The sequence below is a fragment of the Galeopterus variegatus genome, unplaced genomic scaffold, assembly GCF_000696425.1.
Source record: "Galeopterus variegatus unplaced genomic scaffold, G_variegatus-3.0.2 Scaffold1779, whole genome shotgun sequence".
Taxonomy (NCBI): domain Eukaryota; kingdom Metazoa; phylum Chordata; class Mammalia; order Dermoptera; family Cynocephalidae; genus Galeopterus; species Galeopterus variegatus.
In genome coordinates, this window is record NW_007727890.1 from 117,921 (window position 1) to 132,460 (window position 14,540).

Sequence of the window (14,540 nt, forward strand, 5' to 3'; positions counted from 1 at the left end):
GTAGGAAGAAGTTAGCTAGGCAAGAGGAAGTAGAAATTCAGACAGAAGAATTTACATGAAAAGAAAATTAAATCGGTGTATCTGAGTCCGTTCAAACTGTCTCTGGAGGCCCATGTTGATGGAGGATTTTTTTAAGGTAAAAGAGACCCAAGTATATTAATATGCTGAGAAAAGAAGACCAAATAAAAGGTGAGAGGTTAAAGTTTAAAGAAAGAAGTGAAAATTACTGGTTGCAAAGAGGCAGGAAGGAATGAAATCCAGAGCCAAGTGGAGGAATTAACTTTCAGCTGAGAAGAGAAGCAATGTAGTAACATGGGTTCAGTTGAGGAAAAGTTTTCAGGTGGGATGAAAAGTTGAAAAGTATGTTGGCTTTAAAATATGTCCACAAATTCTTCAATACTCCTCCCTCCAAAAGGTGGAGACTATTTCCCCTTCCCTTGAGTATGGGCTGGGTTTAGTGACTTGTTTCTAATGAATAGAATATGGCGAAAGTAATGCTGTCTGACTCGGCCATAAAAGGCACCACGATCAGCACCTTCTTTGCGCTCTGTCTCTCTTGGATGACTCACTCTGGGAAAAGCCAACTGCTATGTTGCAAGGACACTCAGCAGCCCTGCAGCAAGGCCCCGTGGGGAGGAAACGAGGCCTCCAGGCAGCAGCCGCATGAGTGAGTTCGGAAGCCAGTCCTCTGCCCACTCAGGCCTTCAGAAGACCCCCTGGGCAGCATCTCAACAGAAACTTCACGTCCCTGAGCCAGAAGCACCCAGCTAAGCCACCCTCACATTCCTGACCCACAGAAACTTGGAGGCAATAGGTATTTGTCTTGTGCTGCTAACTTTTCAAGTAATTTATTATGCAGCAATCGATAATTGAAAAATCTTAACTGCAGGTCTTTAATTTCTTTGTGACATGGGAGTCAAATTCATAGCTGAGACTAAGAAAGAAGATAAATGGAGTAAAAGATTTGAAAATGGTAAAGGTTTGAAATAGCTACTAAGAAAAATAGTCACTAAAAACTCAGAAGAGATTTTTGGCATTGAAAAGGATCAGCTGAAGTTGGAGATTAATTTTGTACTCAGTAGATGGAGTAAAAGATTTGAAAATGGTAAAGGTTTGAAATAGCTACTAAGAAAAATAGTCACTAAAAACTCATAGAAGAGATTTTTGGCATTGAAAAGGATCAGCTGAAGTTGGAGATTAATTTTGTACTCAGTATTTTGAAAAGTTCTTCCACAGGTATTCAGCAGCCCATGTGTAGGATTGAAAATGTGCTGTTGGATTGAGCTAGACTTGAGATTTTTACAAGCTAGAGTTGATGGGAATTAAGGTTTGGGCTGGAAGGTCTAGGCTGTGTTATCTCTTAGGGTGCTTGAAGTATAGAAATTAAAAGTTAAACTGGTTAAACAGCATAATCTTGATTTATTTTAGAGTTAAGTCCAGAGACAATAGGGTTTAGCCAAGAGTTGATATCCAGATGCCCACTAGTATCACCCAAAATCATTTCTTTCCTACTCTCTACTCTGCCTTTTATGGTACTAGTTTCATCTTAAGACTAGGTGTGCTTGTACAATAACACAATTAAATGATCGCCAGTAACAACCAGGACTACATGCTTCTTCGTTTACATAGACCAAGAAAGAAAAAGGATCTTTTCCTCTCCCAACCATAGGAATAAGTCCTGGGCTTCATTTTGATTGAACCAAACTGAGTCACATATCCACTGCTGAACCAAGCCCAGGGGCCAAGGGAATACTATTTGATTTACATAGACCAAGAAAGAAAAAGGATCTTTTCCTCTCCCAACCATAGGAATAAGTCCTGGGCTTCATTTTGATTAAACCAAACTGAGTCACATATCCACTGCTGAACCAAGCCCAGGGGCCAAGGGAATACTATTTGATTTTAGAACAATGAGCATCCACCCCTAACTGTAGAAGTAAAAGTGGCAGTGCCCCTCAAACATCGTCCCTGCTGCACAGTTGGGAATGGATGCTGAGGAAGCCATCAGCAGCATCCACTACTACATGTGAAGATATAAACACAAAGGACTCATTTTGAAGATGAAGAAACTGGCACAGAGAAGTTACATGACTTCTAAAATCACATAGCTAGTAAATGGCAGACCTAAGACTTGAATTCAGGTCTCTTGGAGGTCCAAGGATCTTTCTGCTACATCAAGTTGCCTCTCAATGATTTATTCAGAAAATCATAAGAGAGTCGGTCGTGGTAGAGGTACTGATAGTTATTTTGAGAGCTCATTGCAGAGAATAGACACATACTCCAGCTGCCTCAATTAATGTGAGTATATTATAAAACTAAGCAAGTATAGATGAAAAGTAAAAATTATAAGGAACACAAGATTGGCTCAGCAGCCATCTCACCAGAAGAAGGTAGTAAGTCACTTACTCTATTTCATAGAGCCCAAGTGTAGCTTAGGATTCATCAGATTCCTGAAGTGTGTCAGAAGCGTTGGTATCTGGTGGAGGTCCCACCATGCTCTCTTGAACTGGCAATGAAGGAAAATTGAGTCATCAAATAAAAATTAGAGCTACTGCCAAAAGAAGATGAGAGTGGACGCTGGAGAAGATAAAAACAAATATTCATGGTACCTACCTTATAAGACTGTTGTGAGGATTAAGTAAAACACACACACAACACTGCTCATAATGCAATAAACACGTTTACACATATTGCAATAAATGTAGTTATTTTCTGGCTACCTTTGAGTCTGGTATCATGATCAGGGTCACAAGTCAATCCAAGTAAAACATTAAAGAAATGATTGGTGAAATCTTAGAAAATCCTAATCATGAAGGAGCCACCACTGGATCACTAAGAGCCAAAGACAGAGTAGTCTAATTTCTCAGCATCATTTTTAGCCTAACACAATAAAGGAAACACAGCTGATTTTGTATGTCAGGACTTCAACAAGATCTTCCATGGTACCCTTTTGGACAAGATGGAGAAATGTGAATTGGATGTAAATGTACAATTAGGTAAATTTCAGTATAATAGCATGATGTTTAGTGGATCTAATTTAACAAACACTGTGCCAGGCACTGTACCAGAAGTTAAAACCACAAACGAGAAAGTAACACAATTTCTGCTTGCATCTGTGTAAGCTTGTGTTGGCTTGGACGGTGATAAGGTCATGTCATGAAGTATGTACTGGACAACCAGAAGTGGGATCCTGTGTCTGGGCTTCAAGCAACAGCTGGGTGGTTGAACTCTACATCTCAAAGACCCTGGTCCAGCCCTGAAATTTTGTGAGCTTTATACATCAAAAAAGACTGATGTGGTATGAAGCTAAACAGTTTAGTAACATAAACAGTGCCAGCAGATAGCTGTAGAAGTTAGGAGAATGCCTACATGCCTCAGGTATACAGACTGCTGTACTTGCTGTCAGCTGACCGAGACACCACATTAATGGCTCTCAACAAACTTTTAAAATTTTAAAGCTGTACAAATATAAGGTATCAGAGTCAAAATTATTTCTCTCCCTTATATATATATATATATTTTTTTTTAAATCCCTTATATTTTTATTTAACCCTTCAGATGAGCTTTTAGTTTTTATTTTCCAACTAGAATTTCTTGGTTCAAAGCACACTAGTTATTTCTCGTCCCCTGTGTCTTGGTTAACTGGGGGGTTACATATTTTATAACCATGTTGCTGCTTAGTTGCTTTTTGTCTTGGTAACAACTGAGTGCCCATTCAGTGTAACATTCTGCTAGTTAGAACAAGAACACTTGAGGACCACAGACACTTAAGCATTCAGCATCAGGGCTGGTGGTGAAAACTTAAACTTGAGAAAATTTGTCTTTCCTACAGATCACATTCAGTAATCACTATGTTTGTATCAAGGTAGCACTGTAGATTATAACATTATAATATTAAATACTAATTTAGAATCAGACAAATTGGGTAACATTTTATAGTCTTTCTTCATGTATAAAATGAACATAATAATCCCTACCTTACGGTTGATTTTGCTATTAAAAATCAACCTCAGGGGCCAGCCCGGTGGCGCTCCCGCCCGAGGGTTCAGATCCCACATACAGACCGGTGCCCGCTCACTGGCTGAGCGAGGCGCGGGAGCAACACCGAGGGTTGCGGTCCCGTTGCCGGTCCCGGTCCGGTGCGGGGGGCGACACTGAGGGTTGCGATCCGTTGCCGGACACGGAAAAAGACAAAAAAAAAAATCAACCTCAGGGTTGATTTTTAATATTAAAATGAGATACTATATATAAAATACTTATAACTGCCTGATTTAAGGTTTTTCAATAAACAATCAGTATTCCTGTTAACATATACATGTGTAGATGTTATTTTCTAAGACTCTTCTTCAGTAGATTGAAATAGAGATTTTCTATTGATAATTTTGTTGCCCATATTCAAGGGAATTAGATAATTTCCAACTATTAATCCCACAGAATTCTCGTACTACAATAGAATAGAATCTAGACTGAGTCCATGCAACATGTTTTCTTCCAAGCAGTCATCAATCTTTCATGGTCCTTCCTGGCCAAGTGTAATATAAATATTCGAATGAGCTTCTCAGTGCTGACACTTAGAATTTTACAGGATTCATCTGCACTTAATATCTGTCACTGAAAAGGCCTGGCAACATTGCAGTTGGTTCCTCCTACTGCCAAGGTGTTAATGGTTTTAAAAAAAAAAACACACACACACAGGTCCTGCCAAGCTTGGTTAATTTAAGATACACTCCCTAGAGGAGATAAGCCCAAAAGATCTGTGCCTCGTGGTTTTGTTATTGTATCATGTATACTCAGGTTTTGAACATAAAAATTTGCGATGTTTATAGATAAGTGAATTCGGTTCAGCAGGATTTTTTATTTAGGCACCTTTCTATCCAAGATAGGGAGAGATATTTCAGATCAATAGTCTGAAATCTAGGTATTCAGGATGCTAAACCCTAACAGAAATTGTATTATCCCACAATAAGACTATATGAACTAATAACACATTCAAGCTTCTTTAATTTTGACCAGAATTGTATTTTATAATAAAACTGATTATCTCACAAAAAATGTAAAGCTCTAATTAGAATGTGTATATGTCCAGGAGATTTTTATGAAAAATAAATTTAAAATACCATTTACTAGCTTAAACTGAATTCCTCCACCACCTTTAAGTTTTCTTGCCCAAAACATCAAACCTAAATCTAATGAACCCTCTAGGATCTAGAGTCTAGGTACTACCAGTGTACAGGAAGTACAGGGGTTTTAAGATTGTGTTAAATGATACTTCAGATATGCAATCTACAAAATCCAGAATTAAGGAATATCTACAAGACAAAAATCCCAGTTTCTTCAATTGAGAAGAGACAGCAATAAAAAGGAAATTAACTATTGATACACACAACAGTTTGGAATGATGCTTAGTGACCCTAGTATGTAATCCAAAATGTTACACACTGTATGATTTCATTCATATAAAATTCCTGATGAGGAATTGGCAACCTTTAGAGCCAATGCCCAAGAGAGGTGCTCGTCTGCATGGAACAAAGCTCCAGTAGTCAGTGCAGTTAGAGCCCCTGGGTCTATACATGGGGCCCAGATTGACTGTGGTCAGCGTATATTGAATGAGCACATGTGTTGTAGTGGGCACTGGATATTATAAAGGGAAATAAAATGTGAGTTTGCAGAATTAGCAACCTTAAATTAGAGGACAATTATATCTTAATACAGGTAGTACTAGCTTTAAGGACAATAAAAATTCTAGGGCCGGCCCGTGGCTCACTTGGGAGAGTGTGGTGCTGATAACACCAAGGCCACGGGTTCGGATCCCATATAGGGATGGCTGGTTGACTCACTTGGGAGAGCATGGTCCTGACAACACCAAGTCAAGACCTCTTGCTGGTCATCTTTAAAAAAGAAAAAAAAATTCTAAGAGGGCAGCTCAATATGAGCTGAACTAGACAGAGAAGGCTTATTGGAAGAAGTACCAAGTGAGTGGTTGGGATGGAGGGAGTATAGATTTCAGGCAGCAGGTATAGCATGAGTAAAGATAAGTAGCAGGAATGAACACAGCAGATGTGAGCAGCTGGAATGAGAGGTGTCTGGATCTGAAGGTGTGATTATGCAGTACTAGGAAATAAGGCTGTGTAGATGGACCAAGGCCAGGCCTTTGCCAATCAGGATGAAGGTTTGCAGTCTTCTTAAGGTAAGCATTAAACCATCCTTGTAGGTTTGTTAGTAGGAGAGGGGTATCCTGACAAAATTATAACTATCCAAATTAAAGTTTACATAGTCTGAGAGGTAGTTCAACCATATGTAGAACATCTCTGAAAATGCTTATACCAGTAGGTTCTATTTGATCAGGTGCTAGTGACATGGTTGTATTCACTTTGTGAAAATTCAGCAAACTGATGTTTGGTGTACTTTTCTCTATGTATGTTACACTCAAAAAATTTTTTAGTATACCTAGTATGGTGTGAGGGAGCTTGGCTGGGACCACCAGATATGTTACGTGTATACATCTGTGGACCAACCATGTATAATAAGGGAAATAATGATCTATCACTAACTTGCCCAAGGTCACACAGATCGTTAATGGTGGAGCTATGTCAGGAATCTTTAGGTCCCCTGAGAACCAGTCCATTATGACTTCTGTATAGGAAATGATAAACATTTCATTCTTTTTAGGATGGTACTTACTGAAGATCTTGGCTATGGTAGCCTCCTTTAGTCTACATACATTCCTAATATTTTGGAGAAATCAACAGATCATTAGCATTTCCCAAATACAGGCAGAAATTCTTTAAAGGTTTGCATCTAAATATAGATAAGAATGTCCCACTCCCCTAAGATTTACCCTTAAAATAAATCATTGCATTTGAGAAACTTTTTCTGAACTTATTAAAAATGCCTTTTTTGTCACACACACACACACTGTAGAACCAACTTGTTTACTTCTGAGACAGTGTGCAAAGATTTAGCTACAAGCAAATATACACACACACACACACACACTGTAGAACCAACTTGTTTACTTCTGAGACAGTGTGCAAAGATTTAGCTACAAGCAAATATGTAATTATTGGAACAAGTAAGTTATAAAAATTGTATGTTCAATATGACCTCATGTCTATAATAATCTAGAAATATATACATATAGAAAAAAATTAGGATACATTCAGCCTTCCCTATCAGTGAGTTCTGCATCTGTGGATTTAAACAACTGCAAATTGAAAATATTCAAAAAATAAAAAATAACATTACAACAATAAAAAATAATGCAAATTTTAAAAACAATATGGTCTATTTACATAGTATTTACATTGTATTAGGCATTAGGCATTACAAGTAATCTAGATATTATTTAAAATATACAGGAGAATGTGTGTAGGTTATATGCAAATACTACGCCATTTTATAAAAGCGACTTGAGCATCTGCAGATTTTGGTATCCACCATGGATACCAAAGGATGACTGTACTTATGAAAATGTTAAAGTTGATTATCTCTATGTGGAATAATTATAAGTAATTTTATTTTCTTAATGTTTTTCCTTGTTTAATAAAAATTTTTAATTTTCAATAATTAATTACACTTGAATTTTGTAATAAGGAAATCAATTCTTTTTTTGACTGAAACAATTTAATCTAGACTTCCTATCCAGATACAGTCATGTATGAAAGTCATATCTCAGCTCTTTCCTATATAACTTTTAAAGGGATCATTTCAATTTAATGTTAAAATGCTAACTATTGAAATGGAAGTTTCTCACCAGCTGAATATAAAATCCTATTTCAGTAAGATTTTTCATTTAGACAAAATTTCACAAGAACACAGCCTGGGAGTGAAATAGCTATCTATTCAAAGAAGCTGCTAAAATGTGTGACACAATAATAAGCCTCTATGAATATGTTTCTACAGGTATGCTGGTATACTCCTGGGCATCACAAATACATTTGCCACTATTCCAGGAATGGTTGGGCCTGTCATTGCTAAAAGTCTGACCCCTGACGTAAGTAGATAATTTGCTTGTAAACCAAAAAGTTTTGGAGCTTTACATCTGTGTCAAAGTTGAGTATATCTTAATTAAGGATGAAATTCTGAATGTTTATTCTTATAAATTATATCAATAAATAACTAAATGCCATAATGCCTAGGAAAGTATATTTTTAAAGAACACTGAGTTTTAGACAGAACAATATAACTAAGTTAAATGAAGATCTTGTTGCTAAAACCACACAAGTAGTTAAAAGTTGTAATGTTATACCAGATAAACAATTCGTGTCTTTGGTTTGGATGAATAAAAATTGACAGTGTAAAATTATTTAAAAAGTGGACCCCTGAAGGCGAGGTATGAGATCGTGTGAGAATGAATGAGAAACAGTTGAAATAATTGAGAATATTTAGAGGACCAGAAGACTTGGGAAGACATAATAGCATCTTCACATATTTGAAGGGCTACTAAGTGAGAGATGGTGACTTTTTCTCGGCAGTTCCACAAAGACAGATGGAGAGAAGTTATAAGGAGATATTAGGAAAATGTTCAAAGCTGTTACTTTATGGAATGGGCTGCCTTATGAGTTAGTAAGCCCTGAAATAGCCAAACATTTTTTCAGCAGGCATTTCTTGAGTACTTGTTAATATGCTAGATACTGAGGATAAAAGGCAAAATGACAAGCTTCTTCTATACCTGAGAAACTAACTCACCATTTAGAGATTATATGTAATCAAAGAGTTAAAGTACAGTGTGACACATGCTGCAGAAAAAATGTGTGCAGAGTGCAATGGGCAGAGAGGAGGAAACACCTTTCTGTTCCTGGGTGGGAGAAGTAGGGAAGGGGCCCCATAAAAGTGAGTCAGGGGGTGTGGTGAGGGCTCCCAGGCCTTAGAGGCAGGGGATCCAGCCTGGGTCAGACCTGAAACTGGAAGGCTGCAAGGGCCCAGATCAGTTAGCAGAGCAATTTAAAAGGCTGCCTACACTGTGTAAGGAACCAAAATAAGTGATCTCAAAGGTCCCTTCCAATTCCCATTTTCTACCATTTAAAAATATCTAAAGAACTGGTAGAATATATTCTTCAAATGAAACCTATAAAAAAAGACTTAATTTTCTCTATTTTCATCTCCATGATCAAATTAACAGCATGTCAAATCCTTAGAATTTTAGGACATACTTACAAACTTTGTTATTACCAAGTCGGCTGATTTCAGACAGTTCTGAGTTCACCACAGATAGCGTTCCTATTTCTTCTCCACTCCCAGGCCACTGAACATCTTTCACTGGCCAGCCTCCCTCTGCTGTCCCGTACGCTCATACCTGAACTTCACAGTACACCTTAATTAATTCTTATTTGATCCGCCTGACACCTCGCACTTAAGAACTTGGGAGATGATGCACACACATAACCCTTTCCTAGTAACACATGATTCAAAGATGTGCCACATCTTTTATTCTTAGTAAACTTTTTATTGAATTATAACATGTATATTTAATTCTTAAGAATGTAGCTGGATGAATTTTCATAGTTAACACATCTATGTAACCAGCACCCAAACAAGAAACAGTACCTCTCTTGATAAGCTCCCAGGTGTACCCCTTCCCGCCATCCCTCCTTCAGCCCCACCAAGAGGAACCAGTATCCTGACTTTTTAACACCATAGATTAGTTTTGTCTGACTTTGAGCTTTATATAAATGGAATCGTTCGTTATGTGCTTTTAGTTTGGTTTATTTTGTTTAACATTTTGTTTGTCAGATGTATCTATATTGTTGTAGCTCATTCATTTTCATTGCTATACAGTATTCCATTGAGCAGACCCAACCCTACTGTTGGTAGACATTTGGTTTGTTTCAAGCATGGGGCTTTTATGAATAATGCTCCTGTTTTAACAGTCTTGTGACACCACCATTTTTATAAAGTGGACTACAAGCAAAATTTTTTTCATTTGCATTCTTTCTTTTTTTCTCTGCAGAACACTGTTAGAGAATGGCAAACTGTCTTCTGTATCGCTGCTGCTATTAATGTGTTTGGCGCCATGTTCTTTACACTATTTGCCAAAGGCGAAGTGCAAAACTGGGCTCTCAGTGAACAACACAGACACAGAAACTAAAGGAGCCAGTAAATAACCCTGTCTGTATTAATGTATTTTTATATATCATGTAACCTAAAAGTGCCTTTGATATTTTAATGTATAAGCATTCTATATACAAAAAAAAATGTACCTGTATTAAATTTTTAAAGCTTGTAATCATGATATTTCACTAGTTGCCAAATTAGTAAAATTAGCTATTTTTAATTATTAATTATATATGCTGGAACTTATACTTTAGGTTCACATTGCTTGACTGCAAGTCAGGCAACATGAAGTAAGGGAGTTTTATTTATTTTTAAGGGCCATACTTAAGGGAATGAGCTAAAATGGACCTCTCTAATACCTTTGCTTAACTAAACTAGATAATAATTCTCAGGTCTTGGTAAACACCTGTTTTTATCCACTTTCCTCATAAAAATTATTTATCAGCTCTCTGTGACACTTAGGTCTCAACTTTTAGCATCGCCGTGGAGCTGTCAGACACTGTGGAATTTGGCCTGGCAGCTGGACTGAGGGAAGCATGCCCAGACAGCTGCCAAGCATTCCGTCCCTGGCTTCAAAGTGCCCGGCACTTGTGAGAGGCAGCATCCAAGCCCAGGGTTAGTGTCAAGTCTTTGGATGGTGTTCTTCCTCCCTGGAGCTATTAATGTGTAGATAAAGCCCTGCATAGGCAGGAGCAGTGAGACACACAGCTATGATCTTGATGCGTCCTCAGACTTTCCCTTCCCAGCACACTGGAACGCTGACTGGCATGCAGCCTGCTATAGAAAAGCGTGATGCACAATCCATCACAAATAATGTCATCGTTAATTAAAACTACTTTCATGTGGATCAGAGTATAAATTTCCAAGTTCTTTGTTTTTTAAGCTACATGAGAATAAATTTTTTTTAACTCTCCCTTTTTCTTCAAGTCTGTCTTCATGTAAGCTTCTGGTTGAAGTTAAAGTGACTTTTAAAGAACACATCACTGGAGACCCGTGTAATCATCTTTATTGCTGGCTCCTGAAATCACGTTTTTGCAGCTTTTTCCTGGACCATCTTCTGGTGGTTATTGAGGATGCTTCCAGGACAATTATGTGATTTAAAACTTAGTTTGTGTTTTGTTGTATTTGTTCAACACTACCTGTAATATTTTAACTACAACTGCTTGATGTATTATGATGTGAATACATTTATGGAAATTTATTTTTAAATTTGTAAATAGCTTTAAGTTGCTATGGTGATATTTCTTTTATAAATCATCAAAATAAACCTTTTTAGATTGATTTTTGGCCCTGCCAGTTCTGTGATACTTTCTAGTGTCCACATACTTTACATCTTTTCAGCCTCCTCCTCCAGCCTTCCATCAACCTCTGCATGCATCTCTGCCACCACCAGGCTGAAGAGACAGGCCACCCAGGTGATGCAGCATCAGAAATCTCTATTGCCATCAACCTGCCCTTCCTAGTTCCAGAAAGGATCCACTCTTCTCACTAAAACATATAGCTACAGACAGCGCTGATTCTATCCTCTCCTGCCTCCTCTAAGAATCTGCTTCAGTAATTCCTCTTTAATTTGCTTCTTCAATCTCTCTTCTTGTTCTTTTCCTTCCTTCACAAAGATACACAAGTCTTCTCTTGCCATTAAACAAAAATACAAAAGTCTCCTGGGGACATAAAAACATGTAAATACAGAACATCTCTAAAAGTGGTTACTTCCGGAGAGAGAAAACAGGCAGCCAGGGGTGGGAAGGAGAACTAATTTTCATTTTTACCAAATGTTCAAACAAATACATCAGTTTAAAACAAAACAAAACACCTGTTTCTCCAGCTGTTGTGTGATCACCACCAGGTTTTCAACTGCCTGCTGGACATCCCTGACTGGCTATCCTCTTTGCACCTGAGACTATTTAAATTCAACCTCACTCCCCCAGCCCCGTCCCAAATAGGCTGTTCTTGCCACTTTCCTCATTCCTGTTAAAAGTGCCATCTCCTCAGTCACTTAGACTTGGACCTGGAGTCATTATTTGTTCCTCCCCCTAGTCCCCCACCCCACCCCCAACCCTGTGTCTAAACAACCACTCCTCTCTTTTTCATAACAGTTTTCTCACCTCTCTGGAATTTTTTTTAATCCCTCTTCCATCTCCTAAACAAGAGCCTCGTGGGTTTTGTTTCCTCCTATAATAGAAAAGTTACTTGGGCTTGCTGGTTACTCAGCTGGTTAGAGCTCAGTGTTTTAACACCAAGGTCAAGGGTTCAGATCCCCTTACTGGCCAGCCGCCAAAAAAAAAAAAAGGGAAGTTAAGTGGTCTCACTGCCTTTAGTCTAATGCTCTTCTGTGCCAGCTGCCCACCAGTGCTGAGATAATCACCCCAGTACACCTAATCTCCCTGATCTCCCTGATCAGGATGCTCACCCAAGGTGAGGCCCGGGCTTCTGGCCCCACAGCAGCCAGGCCGTCCTCAGTCCTCGGCCCTACCTACTGCCTCCTCACCTGCCACCGGGCCTGTGGCAGCGAAGTCCTGGCTACTTCACTCTCCCATACCTGCTCTGCATTTCCCCTTCCTCTCCATACCTTCATTAATTTCATTCCTTGGGCCTGCAAGGTCGCTCTTCAACCTCACTGCTTTCATGACCCTTGATCTAGATCTAGATCTGGATCCTTCCTCCCTATATGCATCTCTTCCTTTGATCCACTAAAACACCATATTGTTTATTTATTTATTTTTTTTCTTTATTTTAAACTCAAGGACTTAGACTCAGTTATGAGGAAGAGACCATTTTATCATTCATTTATTCAACAAATATTAAGTATCTACTCTTCACTTGGTGATAAGGATACACAGATGTATTTGACATAGCCCTTTCCCTCCCTGGAGCTTGCTCTGGATGGCTCCTTGATCACTGTTCTCCGTCATAATGTTTGTGAACATGTCCGTGCCTGCCTCCTGCTTAGATTCATCCTGAGGGCAGGGTTCATCTGATTCGTATCAGCGTGGCCTGCCTGGTAACAATATGTGCTTAGTCCATTTTAGTTGCTTAATAAACATTTAGTAAATAACCCTTTCCTTAAATGGACTATATATTGATTTTTTTCCCATATTTTGTTTTTTTCAATATGTTATTTTCTTCTCCAAACAAATAGTGTGCTGACACCTTTTATTGAAGAAATGATATGCTAACCTCAGAATAAGTTACAAGTGGCAGTTATTGGTAAACGGTTTTGAAAGTATTTGAGGATAGTTAAATTCAGTATAGGCAAAATACTTCTCCTAGTTATTCAACAAGTATTTATTGAGCATTCACTGTGTCGTGGGCATTTTTCTTTGCGTGGAGATATAACAGTGAAAAAAAAGCAAGTCCCTTTTGTCAAGGGGCTCTTTTTTTTTTTTTTTGGTGGCTGTCCAGTATGTGCAGGGGCTCACATTCTGATTTACAAACCTTTTTCTTCATAGGTTCCAGCCTTTGAAACCTTCCATGCAAAAGGTCATTATCCACCCAACAATCAAATCCAGTGGGAATAAGTGTGCAACTGACCTTGAGAATGAAGTTTATGAAAGAAATTGAGACAAATGCTGAAGTCAGCAGTTTGTATTAGCACTGTAACCTCTTCCTCACTTCAGCCTTTGTTTCATTTTCAGAAATCAGAAATAGAGATGTTTGAATTTAGACCCTATTGCAAAGTAGATTATCTAATCTCCCCTCTGAGGGCGGCACATCGTTGTCCAAAACAAAATTCTCCCAAACAGAAAAATATTGATATAGTATTTAAATTTGAAGGCAGGAAGAGCATACAGGAAATGACCTGGTTCCCCTCAATAAAAGCATGTTACTCAGATGAATAGGCATGGGATAAATGTCTAATTTCAGTTAAAGAATAAATTATCTTTCTCATAGAAATGTAAATTAAGATGGATCACAAAGGCTTGTCAGATGCCTCTGCCTTTTAGAGCAACCAGAAGCAGAAAAGCCAATTATGAAAGTTTTTGCACTAAAAGGATAATATAGAAAATTCTTCCTAGGAGCTCCGCAATGGAAAGTTGTGAGTACAAGCAGTACTGAAAAGAAATGAAACGTGACAAATTTTCTGCCCCCATTTCTCATGTGCCTTGCTAAGGCAGAGCACTAGTAATTTTCCAAGCGCCTATTTACTTTCACTTTATCTCGATGTTGGGGGAGGAGGAAACTTAGGAGTCCCACGTCTCTGCCAGTCCTGTGCCTGTGAGAAGCCATTATTGCACAACTGAGCTGAAAAAGTAAACTATCCATTTTCCTGCACACACATTCTCAGGCCATAATAGGGTAGTCTTTCGGAGGTGGGGGGATTACATATTAAATCTTTTCCTTAAGCACTCTCTTTGACAGAAACAACTGAAATATGCTAACATTTCCAACAGTGTCATTGCCTCCCAGGATCAAGTGTGCATATTGGTCCAGTCTTTAGAGCACCACAAATAGTCCCTTGTTTTAAGCATTTTACAACTTCCGCTCCA

The 14,540-nt window shown here is 38.4% G+C and overlaps 1 protein-coding gene across 2 annotated transcripts in view; it reads left to right on the plus strand.

The window, feature by feature from the left end:
• Positions 1-11,334, plus strand: part of SLC17A5 (solute carrier family 17 (acidic sugar transporter), member 5) — a 47,970-nt gene extending 36,636 nt beyond the window's left edge. For both annotated transcript variants that reach the window (XM_008578893.1, XM_008578894.1), the window contains 2 exons: positions 7,903-7,993; positions 9,950-11,334. In XM_008578893.1, coding sequence (XP_008577115.1) covers positions 7,903-7,993; positions 9,950-10,087 — 229 coding nt within the window. In that variant the 3' untranslated portion in view covers positions 10,088-11,334. The remainder of the gene's footprint in view (positions 1-7,902; positions 7,994-9,949) is intronic.
• Positions 11,335-14,540: the final 3,206 nt, after the last annotated feature.